Source organism: Macadamia integrifolia, chromosome 6 (genome assembly GCF_013358625.1).
Source record: "Macadamia integrifolia cultivar HAES 741 chromosome 6, SCU_Mint_v3, whole genome shotgun sequence".
Taxonomy (NCBI): Eukaryota; Viridiplantae; Streptophyta; class Magnoliopsida; order Proteales; family Proteaceae; genus Macadamia; species Macadamia integrifolia.
The window spans coordinates 5,804,846-5,822,950 of record NC_056562.1 but is presented as its reverse complement, the minus strand read 5'-3'; the positions used below and the strand labels follow the sequence as shown (position 1 = coordinate 5,822,950).

General features: G+C 38.6%; 1 protein-coding gene across 4 annotated transcripts in view; it reads right to left on the bottom strand.

Annotated features, from left to right (window-relative positions):
* LOC122082445 (spermidine-binding periplasmic protein SpuE) overlaps nt 1-11,981 on the bottom strand; it is a 35,713-nt gene extending 23,732 nt beyond the window's left edge. The window contains exons 1-4 of one of the 4 annotated variants that reach the window (XM_042650012.1): nt 11,503-11,981; nt 10,916-11,085; nt 10,179-10,427; nt 4,805-4,939 (exon numbers count right to left, since the gene is read on the bottom strand). In XM_042650012.1, coding sequence (XP_042505946.1) covers nt 4,805-4,939; nt 10,179-10,427; nt 10,916-11,085; nt 11,503-11,914 — 966 coding nt within the window. In that variant the 5' untranslated portion in view covers nt 11,915-11,981. The remainder of the gene's footprint in view (nt 1-4,804; nt 4,940-10,178; nt 10,428-10,915; nt 11,086-11,502) is intronic. The other 3 variants (XM_042650008.1, XM_042650009.1, XM_042650010.1) reach the window with 3 other exon arrangements.
* Nucleotides 11,982-18,105: the final 6,124 nt, after the last annotated feature.

The following is an 18,105-nucleotide window of genomic DNA, read 5'->3' as shown; positions in this document are numbered from 1 at the left end:
AGGGTCCTAGGCCCATAACCCTAGGTGGCGAATCCACACCTTTCTGTATGATCCCAATCCCCCACATTGGACCATCATCAAACCCCGTCTTTATGACGAACCTGGTCCACCTACGAAATAGGCCTCCACGTATTTCCGAGCGGTGATACTAAGGTGCGGCGCCCGCAGAAGCACACATGTAAGCACTCCCCACCTTATCGACCAAATGATATCAAGAGAGAGGAGAGAAGGCCCGAATCCCGGAGACCTTCCCCCTGACGGGGATATCTCCGATCCGAGGCCCGCTACCCTCACACCTGCCCCCTGCCTCTGATTAAATTGCTGAAATTTGGAATTCTTTGCCTGTCATCCCCAACGCTGGTCTCAGGAGGCTTGATACTATTCTTTGGAATCATGCCCCGAATGGCCTATTCAGTGCAAAGTCTGCTTGGGACTTTATCAGATCTCATGAGCCCTCCTCCCCCTGGCACAAGCTCATTTGGTTCAAGCATCATATCCCTCGGCAAAGTTTCACAGCTTGGAGAGTCTTCATGAAATGCCTCCCTACGCAAGCCTTCCTCGTCCAAAGAAGGATCCAGGTCTCCCCATTATGCTATCTTGTGGTTCAGATCCTGACGACATTGACCATCTCTTCTTTGCTTGCCTCGTCTCCTCTATATGGAAGTTTGTTCTCTCCAAATGCTAGCCGGTTAATCGAAGAATTCTTCTTCTTCAAAGGGAGTGGATCTAGATAGATATGACATTTCAAGGGAAGACCATTTATGTGGGAACACTTGCCTTCTGTGCAACTATCAATCAAATCTGGATAGAGAGAAATCATATGAAATGGACCTCCAACCCTCGCCGTTATGAAAGATTTGGAGCTCCATCTTCTTTTATATCAAAGCAAAGATTTCAAAAGTTTCTTCCAACTGTTCCCCTTCCCAAAGAAATTGTTACATTGTTGCTGCATGGGAGCTTCCAAGCTCTATAATCAGGAATCATGATTGCCCCTGAGAATTATGGTGTTTGGTTTCTTTCCCTTCCCCCACCCCTTTTTAGGGTAGTATGTATTTTCTTCTCCTTTGGTAATAAATTATTTATTCACCAAAAAAAAAAAAATACACTAGAATTTGTGTGAGACCCAAGAATACGGTAAGTACCGGACCCGCCTGAGAGATTGGTGAGGTGTCCCCACCAAGAATACGGCAAGTACCAGGGGGTTTGGGAGATCGATGAGGGTGTGCAAACTTTAGTCCCACATCGCCTAAGGAGAGATTACTAGGCTAGTTAATAACCTCTAACTTTCTTAACATGGCACAACGCGTTTTAAAGCCTTGAGCCCATGGGCCAAAGAGGACAATATTGTGCAAGGTTAATGGAGTCGGGGCGTTACAATCGGTATCAGAGTAGACCCTGACAACATATGGGGCCACAGCGGGGATGTTGTGCCGAAAGGGAGAAAGTTTGTAAGACTCAAGAATACTGTAAGTACCGGACCCACCTGGGAGATCGGTGAGGTGTCCCCACCAAGAATACGGCAAGTACCAAGGGGTTTGAGAGATCGGTGAGGTGTACAAACTTTAGTCCCACATTGCCTAGGGAGAGATTGCTGGGCTAGTTAATAATCTCTAGCCTCCTTAACATGGCACAACGAGTTTTAAAGCCTTGAGGCTCATAGGCCAAAGAGGACAATATTGTGCAAGGTTAATGGGGGCCGAGGCATTACAATTTGCCCCAAAAAAATAATAATTCATATCAGTAGAACACGCAAAAACAGCAGTAGAAGATTAATAAAAGCAGTAGCAGGTGTGCTTAATCCCTGGCGTCTCTCAGGTGTGCTCCTCTCCATTCTTAGTCCTAGGATCATCTACTCCACTGGGCTGAGTAGATCAGCCATAGTCTCCTCTATTATCTCTGGCGACTCAGTCTCCTCCCTCCAACTCCTACCCCCACTTACTTGACATCTAGTCCTCCCTACCTCCCCACCTCCCCCTCCTCCTGGCCACCATGATAGAGATGACAAGATCACTTGGCTCCGCTCTCTTTCTAGTTCTTTCTCCCCTGCCTTTGTTTGGGATTTCGTTCGATCCTCAAGCCCCTTTGTTCCATGGCATAACATCATCTGGTTTAAAGGCCACATTCCTTGCCACAATTTCACTACTTGGCGCGCTATCTCCTACTGTCTTCCTACTCAATCATTCCTTATCTACCGACATATTCAGGTTCCTCCATCCTGTTGTCTCTATTGGAATGGAATTGAAGACCTCAACCACTTATTCTTTGCTTGTCCCTTCTCAACATCTATATGGAAGAGCGTCCTCCGCTCAAAAGATAGTTATCGGTTCAAGGATGCAAGGTGAATTTGCTTTTTCAGTGTAAGAAGGAGGTAGAGAAAATGTCCGAGCACCAGGCAGTACAGTGGGGGGGAAAAAAAGACCTTATGATGGAGGTCTGAAGGTCTGGAAAGTTTGGAAGAAGTATTTTATTTCTGGTGTCCATACATGCTCCAATATGAGAAAGACAACCAAATCACTGGCTGTTGGAACTCACAGACAGAATCTCTATCTTTCCTCCGCCTCAACTACATAAGTTCATTATGGACCATAGACCCAAAAAAAAAAAAATCATCTCCATTCATTAGGAACTTTATTACACCCAATTTATTCTTTTCTGTGGACATATTAGAATTTACTTGCACTCATATCATGCATACAACCAAGAAACATCGTTTAAAGGTTATGCAGGAAGGCATATTAAATTAGATTTCAACAGACCATGCGAGAGATGAATTCCACATCACAAGAGACCTGGTAATGCAAGAGCAAGTTCAGTCGTGTTTCATGTAGTTTGATCTCAAAATCAGGGACTTTGATAGATTCCACCTAACTTTTGTACAGCTCAAATGTTCAGTTGGGGAAGGACGATACAAGGGTTTGGATTGGGGTTCTTGGGGCTGTTTTAGTAGCCTCCTATAACAGCCTCGTACTAAGGAGATTGTTGAAGAGGAAGAGGGAAGATTAGTGGTGATTAGCATGGTTTGGAAGACAAAGACCACAACAAGAGTAGGCATGTTTGCCTGGATGTCGGACTAAACATTGTAACAGTTTACAAACAACGAATGACACCTAGCTAACAGGTGCTACTTCTGTTTATGTGAAGAGAATACGGCTGATGCAGATGCCTTGGCTTGGCTGGACCGAACTGACCGACTATGGAGGCCTAAGCCAAGACACAACCAACCCAAACTGATTTTCTGGTCTGGCAAGGGTTGGTAGTTGATAAGAGGGGAAGCAATCTCAGTTTATTTGATTTTCTAAATTGTTTTAGAAGTAGATATGTAGGGTTTCCTTTGCAATTAGTTAGTGTTTATTTTAGATAAGTTTCTATCTTTTAATTGCTTTCCAATTTTAAGTAATGAGTTCTTTAAATCGCTGTAAATTTGGAATTGAAAGAAATTTTCGAGTGGAGTTTCTACCCTGGTGGGTGTGGCATGGCCTGCTGGCCCTTGTGTTTCTCTCTCCCTTGTCTTCTTTTTCCAGTGATACCCATCTTCTCTTCCTCTTCTTCCTTCTCTTATCCTCTTCTGCTCTTTATTTCCTGCAACTGTTTCCCTACCAACAGAAAAGGGTTTGCAAATCTTGCTAGAGGAGCAATCGGTCAGGCCTGGTAGCTTGGATCAAGGGTAGGGCTCCCATAGGCGATATGAACCCCAGAATATCATACCTGAAATAGCTTTCTTCTGTGAATCGCAGGACTGCAACTACCGCTGCTCTCAGTGCCAGAAGCATGTAACCCGACCTGCACTTAAATCCGGGATTTGTTGCTGCTGGTTCAGTTCCATAGGTGTGGGCGATTCTTAATCTTGGAATTTCAGTGTCGTTTGAATCTGATTCCAAGGCCTGTCATCGATTTCCCTTCCCTGGTTCTTCACTGATTGTGAGGAAGATATCTCCTTCCCACCCCCCCTTCTCTTCTCACGATTCCTGTATCCTTATTTTGTTCCTTCTTCCCATTTTTTTCCCCTTTCCTCTTCTTTTATCCTCTTCGATCCATATTTGGCATACATTGCACACTCTTAAGTCAAAACTACCTTTTTCTTCTTCTTATTTAAGTCCCAATAATTACGATACTGCCATTCTTTTCAGATTATTTACAAAATTGCCAGTGTAAGGTTGTGTTTAGCTTTTAATTAGTTAAGTGCCGATTCCACTTTTTGGAACCCGGATCCACATCATCGGCAGCACACCTCTTGCTATACACCAATTTGGCAGTGAAGTGTGGATATTTCTGGTAATATGTCTGGTGTACAGTAACATGTCCTAGAAATCAAATTATATATCAGCAGCCAAAGAATCCATTGGAGTTTGTGTTTTGTGGAATTCAATACCACAAGCTTTTATTTGAGGATTGTGGAAGAAGAAATTAGAAGGGTGCTTAAAGACAATTCTTGAATTTGCGGCAGGAGTTGTGCCGATACTGCTCGGTATTTAATTGACTGGGCTTTAGCTTGTAGAGAATTTGATGGGGTAGTAAGGAGTAAGTTTTCTTCCAGCTGGGATTCCTTAACATACAGTTGATGAGTTGGAATTTTTTGTTAATTTGTTCATAGCCGGAAGAGGCTTATGGGAGTTAGTTATCGCAACGTTGCAATTATTTCCTTAAAACGTAGAAGGCATGGTAGAGAGAAATGAGGAGCTAGAGATTTTATTGGAATTATCAGCCATGATTGCTATATTGCTATCACATCCTATTCAAAGAAATCAAAATCTTTCCTCAAAATTGCAAGTAGAAAGGCTTACTTTGTGCTTTACAGGTAATTTACCTCTATCGGTGCCAGATTATGCTTTTGAAATTTGCTTTTCTTGTATGCTATCACCATGCTTCCCCACCGGTAAGGAACTGCCCAAATTTCCCCTCGAGAATATAACTCTCCATTATTGTTCCTGCGTAAATAAACCTGAGATAATTTTAGCAAAATGATAGGAACAAAAATGCTACATATATTGCAAATGTCACATTAACTAAAGAACCAGATTCAGCAGAAATGTCATAAGATGTAGTTCATTTTCATTAGCATCAGTACGGACAAGTATTCATATAAACAACTGACAATATAGCACTGACAATTTCCTGATTGGATTTTTTAATTCAAATGATGTTCCTAAGTGAAAGACATGTAGACTCTGTTTGGAAACATTTCTCATGCTCTTTTCTTCACCGGAAAAAAAAAAACCCCCAAAAAACTATTTGGACACACCGGTTCATTTTTGTGTTCTTTGGGAATAAACTGGCCTCAGGGAATAGAAATAGAGAAACAAAATGAAATATGTTTTTGTGTTCTCCGAACACATTTGCCAAAAACAAAAAAACAAGGAAAGGTCGAAGCCGACACCTCATGAGAGTCATCTTCCCGAAAGCAGGCAACATCTTCTGAACAGCAGGCGTCTTCCCAGCAGCACATTTCTCTCAAAACCTAAGCATCAAAAGATTTGGGATTGCTCACTATCCCAAATCCAGTCGCCGGAATCTTGTTTTCCAAACCCACTCGCGTGATCTTCCATACTTTCAGGTAAAGGTCTTCAACCCCTCAATCTTATTCCTGATTTTCTGTTATTTTTCTCTTCAATATTTGGGTTTGTTTCTGCAGATGATATATCATGTTTTATTGGAATAATAGAATGATATTTGTTGTCTAATCCAGTCGACTGCATTAAATTTCGGTTCCTTGCAATTGTTTTGAAGGATTATCTTGAATGTAAATGTATTGTAATAGGCGAACTGCTTTATCCCTCTCAGCCATGTATCTGTGCAAATTATATGTCTTTAAATTCAATATTAAACTATCAGAGGGCCTCATAACTGATATTGCCCAATGGGATTGTCTCTATCATACTCTCCATGGATTTTTCTTGACCCATGGGAGGCATATGATTTTTTATGAAGGAAAGCTGCTATTCGCTGCTAAAACACTGAATTTATGGTTCAGTTTCGAGGTAAATTCCTAAGCTTATTCATGAGCTGATTCCTGCAAACATCTTCTTTTATTTCCTTCAACCTCTCTGTTCTTATTAATCAATACCAAAGTGCTACAAAACAGTTCAGAATTCTGAGTTCCTAAGCTATATTCTCGTTGCTCTCTTTTGGCTAAAAATCTGCCACTGTTTCTGTTTAGAATCAGCCTATTCTCATATTCTGTCTTGAACCTTCTTATTCTGTAATCGTGTTTCTTCTGATCTGTTCTAATATATCTGAGTGCTGAATACCAGTTTGAAAGCCCTTACATATCACTGTTAATCATTAGTTCATTACTCAGTTTCATTTTATTTCTTCAGCTGATCCAATTGCAACCTCTAGAAGACCAGAGATTTCTAATTTTTTTTATTTCAAACAGTTACTTTGAACCCTGTGAGAACTCAACTAGAGTTTCACAGGATTTGGACTTGTGGATTATAAGTAATAGAATTTCTTTCTGAAAACCTTAAAATCTGTTTTACTGTCCTGGAAATTCCTTACATCTATTCTGTTTCTGTTTCAGTGTTATTTCTTTATTATCAACTGTTTACACTTACTATGGTGTTAAATTTCTTTATATATACAATCTATATATAAGATGGATATGGTGTACAATGTACATAACTATGGCTAATGAATGTTTCTCTTTTGGCTGATAAAAAAAAAACTGTTTACACTTACTCTCTACATCTGTTTTGTCCTATTTCTGTTCCTAAAAAATTCCATTGCAGATTCTGCTCTAGTCTTATTTAGAATTAGGGTTTCAGGGTAGCATTATATCACTTGCTTCCATAAAACCTGCCCGACTCTCCTCTCCTAATCCCCATAACCATTTCCCTAATGAGGCAATGTTTACCCGCCGCACAGTTCTTTCGCAGTTATACCCTGGTTAATGCAGAATTGATCTCAAACCAGTAAAGCCAACAACAGTTCCATTGGAACAGGATCATAATATGGGATAAACATAAATTGATAATGGAAATTTTATCAACTCTCTTTTGCTTTTCTTTTTTCTTTTTCTTTTTTTAACATATGAAATAAGAAAGAAGAAAAGATATGACCAAGGCTACAGCACATGGCCTGCGAGAATGGAATCACCACCATACCTAAGCTATCGAGTCACTATTGAATCACTACAGTAGGGTGATTGGAATCACTACCAATTAGGCTTATGGAATTACCACCAAAAGGGCCGGAACTGCAGCTGAAAAGGACAACATCACCACTGCAGTACTGCACCAACAAGGCTGAAGCCAAAACTCACTTTTTTCCAATCATTAGAAGGTCTAAGCCACCTTCTCCTTTTTTTTTTTTTTTTTTTTTTTTTGCAATTTCATAGAAACCAACAAAATAGGAAACCTCTAGTATGGTAAGGGGATCCTTTACAACTTAAGTCTTCCTTCAAAATAGAATTATCTTAAGTATTATAAAATATAAAACTATGGCTAGATTGTAACATATCTATCCAACTCTACAAAATAGAAAGTAAGAAGCCACAAAGTGAAACCCACAATCGCCATAGCAGCTGGAATATCTTTAACAAAATATTCCCCACTCAAATCTCCTCTAGATTTTCTAGAATATTCTCTAAATCTTTCTATGATCTGCATCACTGGTCCCCATGGATTTTTCTCTGATTTTGCTGACTTAGAAGGTGGCCATTCTAGATGGGTATTGCACTGAGGATGAAATTTTACATGTGGCAGCCTAAAATGGTTCCATCATGTGCGTGTGACTGGCATCACTTTCTTCTTTATCACATCCCTTGGATTATAACTACAATTTAGTGGCAATTCCTGTTGCACCCATATTGAGAAAATTAACTAATATTTCTGTCAGTATCAGGTTTGGAAGAAATGATTAGCAGTTCACAAACCAACATTGAGGATGCGAAGTGGGCAAGGTCTAAGGTTGACATATATGGCACGTTAATGGTAGATGAGGTGAAGAAGGGAAACTGGACTCATAGTACATTCAATAAGGCTGAGTGGAAAAACATTAAAACTCAGTTTGAGGAAAAAAACTGGTCATAGATATACCATGGTGCAGTTACAGAACAAATGAACAAAATAAAGCAAGATTACATAACTCTTGGAGACCTCTGGCATCGGTTGGAACTCTTTGACCAGAACTTGCAATGTTGACGATGATGGTGCATGGTTAGGCACATCAGGGTAGCTCTACTAAAATTGTAATTTGAAAGTGCCTTAGATAATGCATTTGAAAACACAGCGGAACTTCCAAACACAGATGAGGACACATGACGTTGGTCTTACAGGTCTGATCATGCCTTCCCACTTCTGATGGTTTGATGATATTGATGGAGGGAAGCCAGCAGAGAACCCCCAAACTGAAACCCAGTAGCATGATAGGACCCTGAATGCCAAGAAAAGGAGAAAGATCTCAAAGTTCTCCATGGCCTTGCAGGTCAATGCAGACGTGTCTCGAAATATGACAGAAAGGCTCAATAGTACCTCTGCCACATCTGCCCATACTCAATCGGTAAATGTATGAATGTGCTAAGCATCCTCACTGAGATTAGGATGACATGCATAAGAAGGCAGCGAAATGGATTATGGAAAACTAGAACTGGAAAGAGGCATCCATGCATTGTCCCACAGAAAGAAAGCAGTTGCTTCTAGAAGGCTTGACAGTTTGTGTATTGTGTGGGTTTCTTGTAAACCCGAATCCATATGGTGTTTTCCCTTTTTTTTCTTTCTTTTAGTGCTTTGGATGGATGACTGTATTTTAAGGGTATTTTGTCCAGTAACGTGAATGATTATCTTTTAGTATTTCTAATGGATGACTATGGATGAATATTGTTTAATGTTTTATACAGATTACTGTTTTATACACCATGTGGATTTCTATTATGTTTACCAGATTTGAGTACGAGTTGGGTTTCACTATTGTGTTGTTCCAAAAACCTTCATTTGTTTCAATTTTACACCATGAATGTGTTGAAAGTAGTAGACAGTAGTGATAATTTGCCAGATGGATAACGTGAGTGGTTGGAACATAGTCATTAGAACATAGTCAACGAACAAATTGTAACCTTCATGACTATAAACAAATTTGTGGCAGAAAGTTTCCAGAACTCAGGGGAAACCATAAGCTGGTACTTTAGGATATTATTGAAGGCTTTCATGAAGCTGGCAAGAGATATTATCAAACCTCCAACAGAATCCAGCTAAGATTGTCGAAAACACCAAGTACTTCCAATATCTCAAGGTAATCTCGAATATATTTTCTGCTAAGATTTTTAAGGCTTTTTCCTCTCTATACTTAACTTGTTTTCATTCCTATACTAATTACATATTAGGATTGTGCCGGTGCTATCGACAGCTCACATGTAAGTACATCAGTACCTAGGGTAAAGCAACTCCCATATAGAAGACAAAAATAAGTGTCAACCCAAAATGTGGTGTGTGCATGTTCATTCAACATGAAATTCAGGTTAGTAATTATGGTTGAGAGGGCACTGTGAATGATTTTCGGGTTTTTGCTTCAGCACTAGAGAATCCACATTTGAGATTTCTTCTTTGCCCCAACATATACAAAGGCAATTTTTTTACTGTAATTTATGGTAGGCAAATACTATGTAGTAGACTCTGAATATCCAAGTATGCTTGGCTTCTTGACACCATTTAAAGGAGAACGGTATTTGATTAAGAAACACTTCTTAATCAGTGTTACCAAACAAGTTTCTTCTTTGAAAGAGTACTCCCCAAGACACCCACCCCCCCCAAAAAAAAAAAAAAAAAAAAAACTTCTGGCTCAGAAACACTTCTATCTATGTTTCTTTATTGTGCAAGCCACAAAGAGAGAGAGAGAGAGAGAGAGAGAGAGAGAGAAAGGAGTGCATGCTGCACAAGAAAGGTGCATGCTATGCAAAGGGTAAAGCATGATTCATTCCCAGACATAAAGCTCCAACCAGCACAAGTCCTTACCAACTGAACTCGCTAGCAATTTCAAGGACATGTAGTCCAATGAAGATGATATCTAAAGTATACAAAAGGTTTATTAGCCTACCATGCTAAATATGCAATTATTGGAGGGCATATGATATCTATTGTTTGTCATTTGTAACATCAGAGGGGTGCATAATCTACCAATAAAATATGCAAGAAATGAAAAATGTGACAGATTAGAACTTTGAACCAGATATGAATTAGGATCTTCACCTTCCATTTGTCACTTAAACACTTAAAACAATCTTGACCTTCTATGTCTTTTATTGGTTCAATTAAACCCTTTTTAATGGCCAAACTGAGCCAGGAATCACCAACAGTAATGATATCAGCTGCCATGGCAGATTTTAGCTCAAGGTTTCCTTTAGTCGAAGCCACAGAGAGATCAGAAAATATATCCACAAGATTACCACGGAACTCCAAACGTAAATTTGATCTTCTCCCTTGTGCTCGCATAAATTCCTGCATGACAGAAATAATAAAGAAAAACATGCTACAAATACTGAAACCAACATGGTAGATAAGTCAAGTAAAACCCGATGCCAATTACCACAGTTTGTTCCACAAATACTGTTCCACCATTCCTAGTGTTGATGCTAGAACACATTATCTAGTTTCAGAAAAATCAAAAAGATTATAATAAAATTTCTGACCTATATGGTAACTTGGTGAGAATCACTAAAGACAAGTTCTGGATTTTATTATAAATATCATTTTGTTTCAGAAAAAGATGATGAAAATTTTCACTTGGTTTAGTAAACCAAGGCATTGGACTTCTTGAAATGCTTCAGTTAAGAAAAAGTTTAATCCTGTTGTTTCTGTCTTTGTCCAGCTCCAGCCATTTCAGACCATCTTCTTATTTTGGCCAAATGTCATGAAAAACACCAAAGCAAACAGAATTTTTTATGTTAATTGTTGAAACAATGATTTCAGAGAGATTGAGCACCAACCTTGAGCCAGGAAGGAGGAACAGAGCCACGCAGAGCAACCACTCTTAGAGGGACAGTCAATGCATATGTCTTAGACTTCCAACTTTCTAATGCGGCTTTCAACTTCTCGTCTTGTATGTTTCCCAGAACATCAGATTTCCCCACACCATGGTTATCTGTGGTAAAAGAATCTAGTTCAAAATTCCACACCGAGTTTAATCAGAACCTTACCCTTCAAAGTCAAACATTTCAAAACTAATGGAAATTGAAAATTTAAATAAATAAATAAATAAAAGGTAGAAGTTTAACCAATGCACACCCAAGCAAAGGATCCACTTTAGCTCATTATAACAGTAAAAGCAATGTTCAACAAGTGATGAGAGCCAAATGAAACCAACAAACTAACACGAAAGACAAAAGAAGACCCAGTTAAATTGTTGGTATCTTTCTCCCAAGCTCATAAATTAAAATTAAAAGCATCCAATTCACCCCAAGAAAATAAATCTACTTTATATCATTATCATAACAGTAAAAATCCATTGAGAAAATGCTGAAAACCAAAAACAAACAAATTAGCACCTGATACAACAAGACCAGAAGATTCAAACCTGAATTTGACTCAACTGAGTCGTTCCCCACATGGGCTTTTTCTCCAATTTTCTCCTCTTGCACTGCCGTGGAAACTGTAGCTGTTACGGTGGGAATCTGGCCAGGGTTACCCGCACAAGCCCTGGCAGCAAACCCCACGAAGATTATAGCAGAGGCAGCGAACTGAAGCAAAGCTGGGTGAACCTTTAGGGTCTCAGAACGCGAGGGAGGAACCTTGGAAAAGGTTTTAGGCTGCGAAAATGGGGAGAGATTCTTGAAGGCAGAAATGGTGAAAAGGTTCTGAGAGAATCTGAGGTTTTTGTGCTGTAGAAACAGGGGTTTCAGGCTGTAGAGGACGTGAGAGCTGGGAAGGCTTGCATTTTGGGATTGGAAGAATGGATCCTTGTGAGTGGGTAATGGCAGCAACGCCATTGCTGTTGCCAGACACACACACGGGAGAGAGAGCTTGGTTCGTTAAGAATTCAAGGCATTGAACTTAAGGGGTGTTTGGTTCGGTAAATCAAATGGTGTATATTTCGGATATGAATGTCAATCTTTTGATAGATATTGAATTATGTGTTCTTTTTGAAAAATCGTTTGGTTGCCTTAAGGCTAGTACATATTTCTGTTGAGATATTAGCTTTTATAGAGAACGTCTTTCCGCTTTCTCCTTTTATACTAGGTGGTAAAAATATTGTTCAAATCTGAATTTAAGTGTTGAGGTAAACTCAGATTTGGAACACATCATTTGTAATATGGTCATTCATGGGAAGTAGGATGCTCACCTAGTGGAACTAAACAACTCAAAAAATTAAGAATTATCATTCTAAAGAATGTCATCCCAAAGATTTACTGAACCAAACACCCCCTAGTCAATCGGTCCGGTTCTGGTTCCTTCTCATGTTTTGTATCCGGTTCTTATTTGGTTCTAGTATCCAGTTTCAAATTCGATTTTGTTATACAATTGCTATTCATAAGACAAAATATAAATGCTCATTCACTAAGTTATTGATCTTCCCCAACAAAAGAATGAACAAAAAATCATGAGCTATCAATGGACATGTTTTCATGTCGTTAACATCCACTAATGATCCTGAGCAATTGATCATCTGTTGAACTTTTAATATCGTTAAGTTCACTACTTGAAACTCTATTAGATGATTTATCATTTAGGTAATTGAAACTAAATACCATTAATGATCCTAATCAATCAATCACATAAATGATAATTGACAGACAAGGGGTTTTAGAGTTGGACTATAATTGAAACTCTATTAGATGATTTATCATTTAGGTGATTGATTATTTCGGGTTTTCATATAAGTTATGTCAAGTTTTTAGTTGAAGAAGAAAAAATGACATTAAGTTATTCAGTTCGATTTCGGTTAGAACCGTCGGTCATTGGCATAAATCCAGATCTGCACCCAACCGAATTATAAATACTTATTTCAAATACAGGATTTAATCATATTATAATGGGTTGGATTTGGTTCCGAGTATTCAGTTCGGAACTGGATTCGATTTTCAATTTCGATTTGACATGCTTAATTGAACTAGTGATCGCAAAAGGAAGATCCGGTTCGAGTAGGATCAGATATAAAATAAGCAAATTTGTGTTTATAATTTGGGCCCCAATTGTTTGAAGGATAAAAAGTAGTGGGAAACTTGTAAGGGTGGGTTCGACATGTTGTGAGTTTGATTGACAAAGAAAGTAAAAGAAATGAAATAATATAATAAGTAATTTTTAGTAGTGTGAGATTATATAGAAAAGCAATGAAATAGAAGTGAGGTATAATTTTATAGGAAATATATATATATATATATATGAGGAGGAGGCGATAGACACAAAAATTTTTTTTGCATGAAGTCCTATCAAAATTAGAAGTGAGTGGGGTGAGAAAAGTCAAGTACTACACTACTGCACCAGTAGACAATAATTATCACATTAAATGACCTTGCCCGGTAAGTTTCCCACTTAACTTGTCCAAACACTCATATATGTGGTAGTTTGTGGGAAACAAGTACAAATTTCTCAACCCTTTTTACATTATCCTCTTTTCTCTGTCAAACAAACGAGACCTTATTAAGAAATAATTTGATTCGTCAATACCTCAAGGTAGTGAACTAGTGATCTCAAACGGAAGCTTGCTTTATATTGGATTGGATCCAAAATATCATTCAAATTATAAGTGGACCATCCAAGAGTCCGACCATCAAATCTGGCTGGCCCAAGAAGAAATTTGCTCTATGATTAATGTTTGTAAGGCAAATTTATGTTTGAATGATAACAAAATTAGGGGAAACTTGAAATGATGGGTCCCACATGTTATGGGTTGAGTTAACAAAGAAAGTGAAAGAAATAAAATAATGGAATATGTAATTTTTAGTAGTGTGGGATTCTGTGGAAAAGCAAGGATATGGAGGTGGGGTGAAATTCTATGGGAAAAAGCATAAATATGAGGAAAAAAGTAATAGACACAACAATTTTTTCATGAATCATACCAAAATTGGAAGTGAGTGGGGGTGAGAAAAGTCAAGTGTCACACCAACAAATGACCTGGTCCGGTAAGTTTCCCGCCAAATTTATCCAAACATTCATATTTTGGTAGTTTGTGGAAAACAAGTACAAGTTTATGATGCAAACTCCCTCACGGGATTGCTCAAATTTAAAGATTGGGAGAGTACTTGCTTTTGTAAATAAAATCAATCTTGGATGGAATGACCGATGGCCAATAATTTAGGGATAATTCTCTACTCCAATTTCGGTTTGGGATGATTCAAAATTAAGAAATAATAATTTTTGAGATTTTGGGCGAACATGGTATAAAATGACTATCGAGATAATGGACTTACATAGGTTCAAATCTGAAAATACTAATAGCTTAAAAAAATCAGCTCTTCTATGTTGGATATTTAGGAAAGTGTGACTTCAACTCTTTAAAGTTGAAAACTCAACTCTTCTAAACTGACTGAAAGCCCAATCTCTTAAAAGATGGGTGAAACTCAATTTGATTTCTTAAGAGAACTCATCATGGTTCAAGTATGCATTCAATGGGATAACAATGATTTCCATTCATCAAAGTTCCATTTCTATTACTATCCTCTTGCTCTTTATAAACTATTACATATAAAACAAAAGAAAGTTAAACCTTGATATGGTAGAAACAATCCACTATCTAGTGGGTTAAACTAATATTAAATTTCATCACATAGGTTATAGTTCCTATGTCTTGGTAATTACTTCAACACCTTGTTCTTTCTTTTATATCTTTATTCATACTTCAAGGCATTGGTTCTTTTTTGAATGCATTGATTCTTTTTTCAAGAGAAGACTTTGGTTCTTCAATAAAATATATGTGTAGGTGGTTATCAATTCATCAAGTACTTTGAATTTAAAAGAGTTTGTATCATCTTTTATGCTTCCACATCATATTTTCACTAGGGTAGTTGAAAAGACATGCAATATGGACTCTCCACATCATTAATCCACTATGGTAGTTTAAAAGCATTGCAGAGATTCTCCACTAGCAAGGTTTTGATGATCTCGAGTTGGTTCTTTTTTGGTATGGTTGTTTGGACTTTACTTCATGGGCTTGGACCACAACTTTGGGCTGGCCCTACATCAGTTTTCCACCCCTTTTTTACTTTTTCCACTTTTCTCCATCAAACAACAAAACCTTATTAAGGAATTATTTGGTTCATCAAGACCTCAATGTAGTGATCTAGGAGGAAAAGTCTGATTCAGGTTGTATATGGTCCAAATATCATACATATTTGTCTCCACCCTTTGCTTCTAACTCTACCACCATTTTTTTTTTGCCTTTGGCTTCAGTAATGGTCTAAGACAAATCAAATCTTATACTATTATGGCTTAACAATTTGCACTTAAAGAGGCCAACTCCAACCATCAAACCCCAATGGGCCAAAATGCAATTTGCCCTATTATTAGTGTTTGTAAGGCAAATTTGTGTGTGTGTACGTTGAGAAATAATTTGGGTCAAATTTGATTCTACATTGCTTATATCACAAACATCAAGCACCACATGGGCATGTTCGCTTACATTAATTATAGAAATAGTCATAGTAAAACACTAGTGAGAATGGGGGTATATTGATATATCCCCACCATAAACTCCATCCTATTTCCCATACCACCAAAATTTTCCCCCACCTATATACATATATAGAAGAGAGAAGAGAGAGAGAGAGAGAGAGAGAGAGAGAGATTATCACAATTCATATCAATGGCATGTTTTCTCCATCCTAGTGACGTGTTTTTAACCTCCTTCCTTTCTCATCTTCGTGAGTGAGATTTTTTTCACCCCTTCCGCCATGATCCTTGTTGGTAGCCTTGGTTGCAACAAAGATGAGGATGAGGATGCCGCCGCCAAAGATAACGAGGACCTTGCACCCTCTCCATGCTCTGAGGTGGCTTCTGCTACAGCCTTCCGATTTGATGTGGTAGTGGGAAAGAGGAAGATGATGACGTGGAGCTTCTTTTGCCCAGATCTGAGGCGTGAGCTTAGATCTACATATATGTAGTAGATTTGCTTTACAAATCTGTAGCAGATTTCTCAAGGACTTTTTTGCTAGAGCTTCTACCGCCATGGATGAACTCCATAATCTAATGACCAGCTTATGTACATCGACAATGGTCTCACTGCTTCTCTACTACAGGCCCGAGTACCCCCTCCTCAAACCTTGTCTCCACCATTCCCATCACCACCACACCCACCTCTACCACCACCGTCCTCATCCTTGCCTTCACCATCCTCATCTCTACCTCCACCATCCCATCTCCACCACCACCACCGCCTTTTCCAACACCATCCTCATCCCTACCTCCATCATCTCTGTCATTGTCTCCCCCTTATCCGTCACAACCACCATTTTCACGACCTCCATAATTTCCTTTGCAATAGAATCCAACGGTCGGATAGATATACCATTAAAGGCTCTACCAAACGCTCCTGACAGTCTGATGTGGTTCCATGTATTCCTCTTGGCCTCTCTCTCGGATTTGAAGAATTTATGCTCTGTTCGTCGGTTGATTCACATGTTGACAATACTAGATTTGAGAATCAATTTGTTTCTCTAAGCAACATGGCTTCGTTTTCATCGAAGAAATTTTTGAAATGACATTTTCCATTGGGACCATTGTCACCAATGATGCCCTTTCATATTTCATCCTTGGGATCTCAATGGGTGACGCACAATATAGCACCGACGCCAGATGCTTAACTAGAACCGGCATCACGAAGGGCCTTGGAGGAGGACTTGCAAGAGGTGTATCGGAGCATATAGATCAGGCACGCTGTCGACCGTAATCTTTGATTATTGACCATGCTTTGGACCGTATATATACTGTGATACTCCGTGTCTTGTATGCATTGTTCAAATTACAACTCTACCTATCCCCCTCGTGAAAGAAGAATTTGTGTCTAGTTGTAGTTATTTCTATAGCAAGTTTTTTAAGAAAACTTTTGGCTTTGACCAGACCCTAGTATGGAAGATCGTTGTTTATGGCATATCAATAACATGGTAATATTCCAATCCTTGGCTCTTGGTACTTCGTATCCATGCATTGTGTGTTTTATGTATTTATCTGCTTTGTATTTCTTGGCTTTATCTTAATGAATTTCTAGTTACGGGAAAAAAAAAAAACGATTATCCCAATCTAGAGTTAGAGAGTACTGTTCCAATCAGAGTTAAAACAATAACTCTTAAACCCGATAGATAGAGTAGTCAATATCTCTAGACTCTCAATTTTGTTTTTGTTTTTTGTTTTTTTTTTTTTTTTTTTTTTTTGTTTTGTTCACTTTTTTGTCATTCAAAAAACATATTTTTTTATGGTTTCAAAATAAACAATAGCAAGACCCCTATCGGTTACCAACCTAGCCCACTGCCATATGCCTACACCCATCCATTTTCAGTTACTGAAAAAAGGAACACAAATATATTACAAGAACCTAGATAAACACATCCACTACATCCTCTATAACAAAAACCCGGCTCTATACAGATAGATCTCATTTGCGTGTCATGAACCTCAAGGAAAAACTCACCCTCACACAACGAGGGGCAAAGTTAGCTGCTGAATACCTTTAACTCATGAAGGGTATCTCCGACGAGCTAGCTCTTGTCAATGCTCTATTGGATGAAGATGATCTCATAATTCACACCCTCAATGGAATCGGTCTAGAGTTTAAAGAAATCTCCGTCGCAATTCGTGCCCGAGAGAGCACCATCACCTTTGAAGAGCTCCATGATAAGCTCACTGAATATGAACAATTTCTTAAAAGAGGTGATATCAACAATGAGGTGTCCATCGTCATCGCAAATGTTACCCGTAAATCATTTCATCAATCCAACAAGGGGAATTCCAACCACAATAGCTATACCAATAGCTACAGCCACCCCACCTCTCAAAGTCGCCCCTCCTACCATGGCAATTATACCAACTCTAACCAAAGGCGATCTCAGGGATATCCACCGAGTCAAAATTATACAACTCCACATCTTGTGTGTCAATTTTGTGATACTCCAGGTCATACGGCTAAGCATTGCTTCCGTCTCAGCAAAACTAATAAATCTGAACCTATAGCAAATTGTGCATCTTCTTC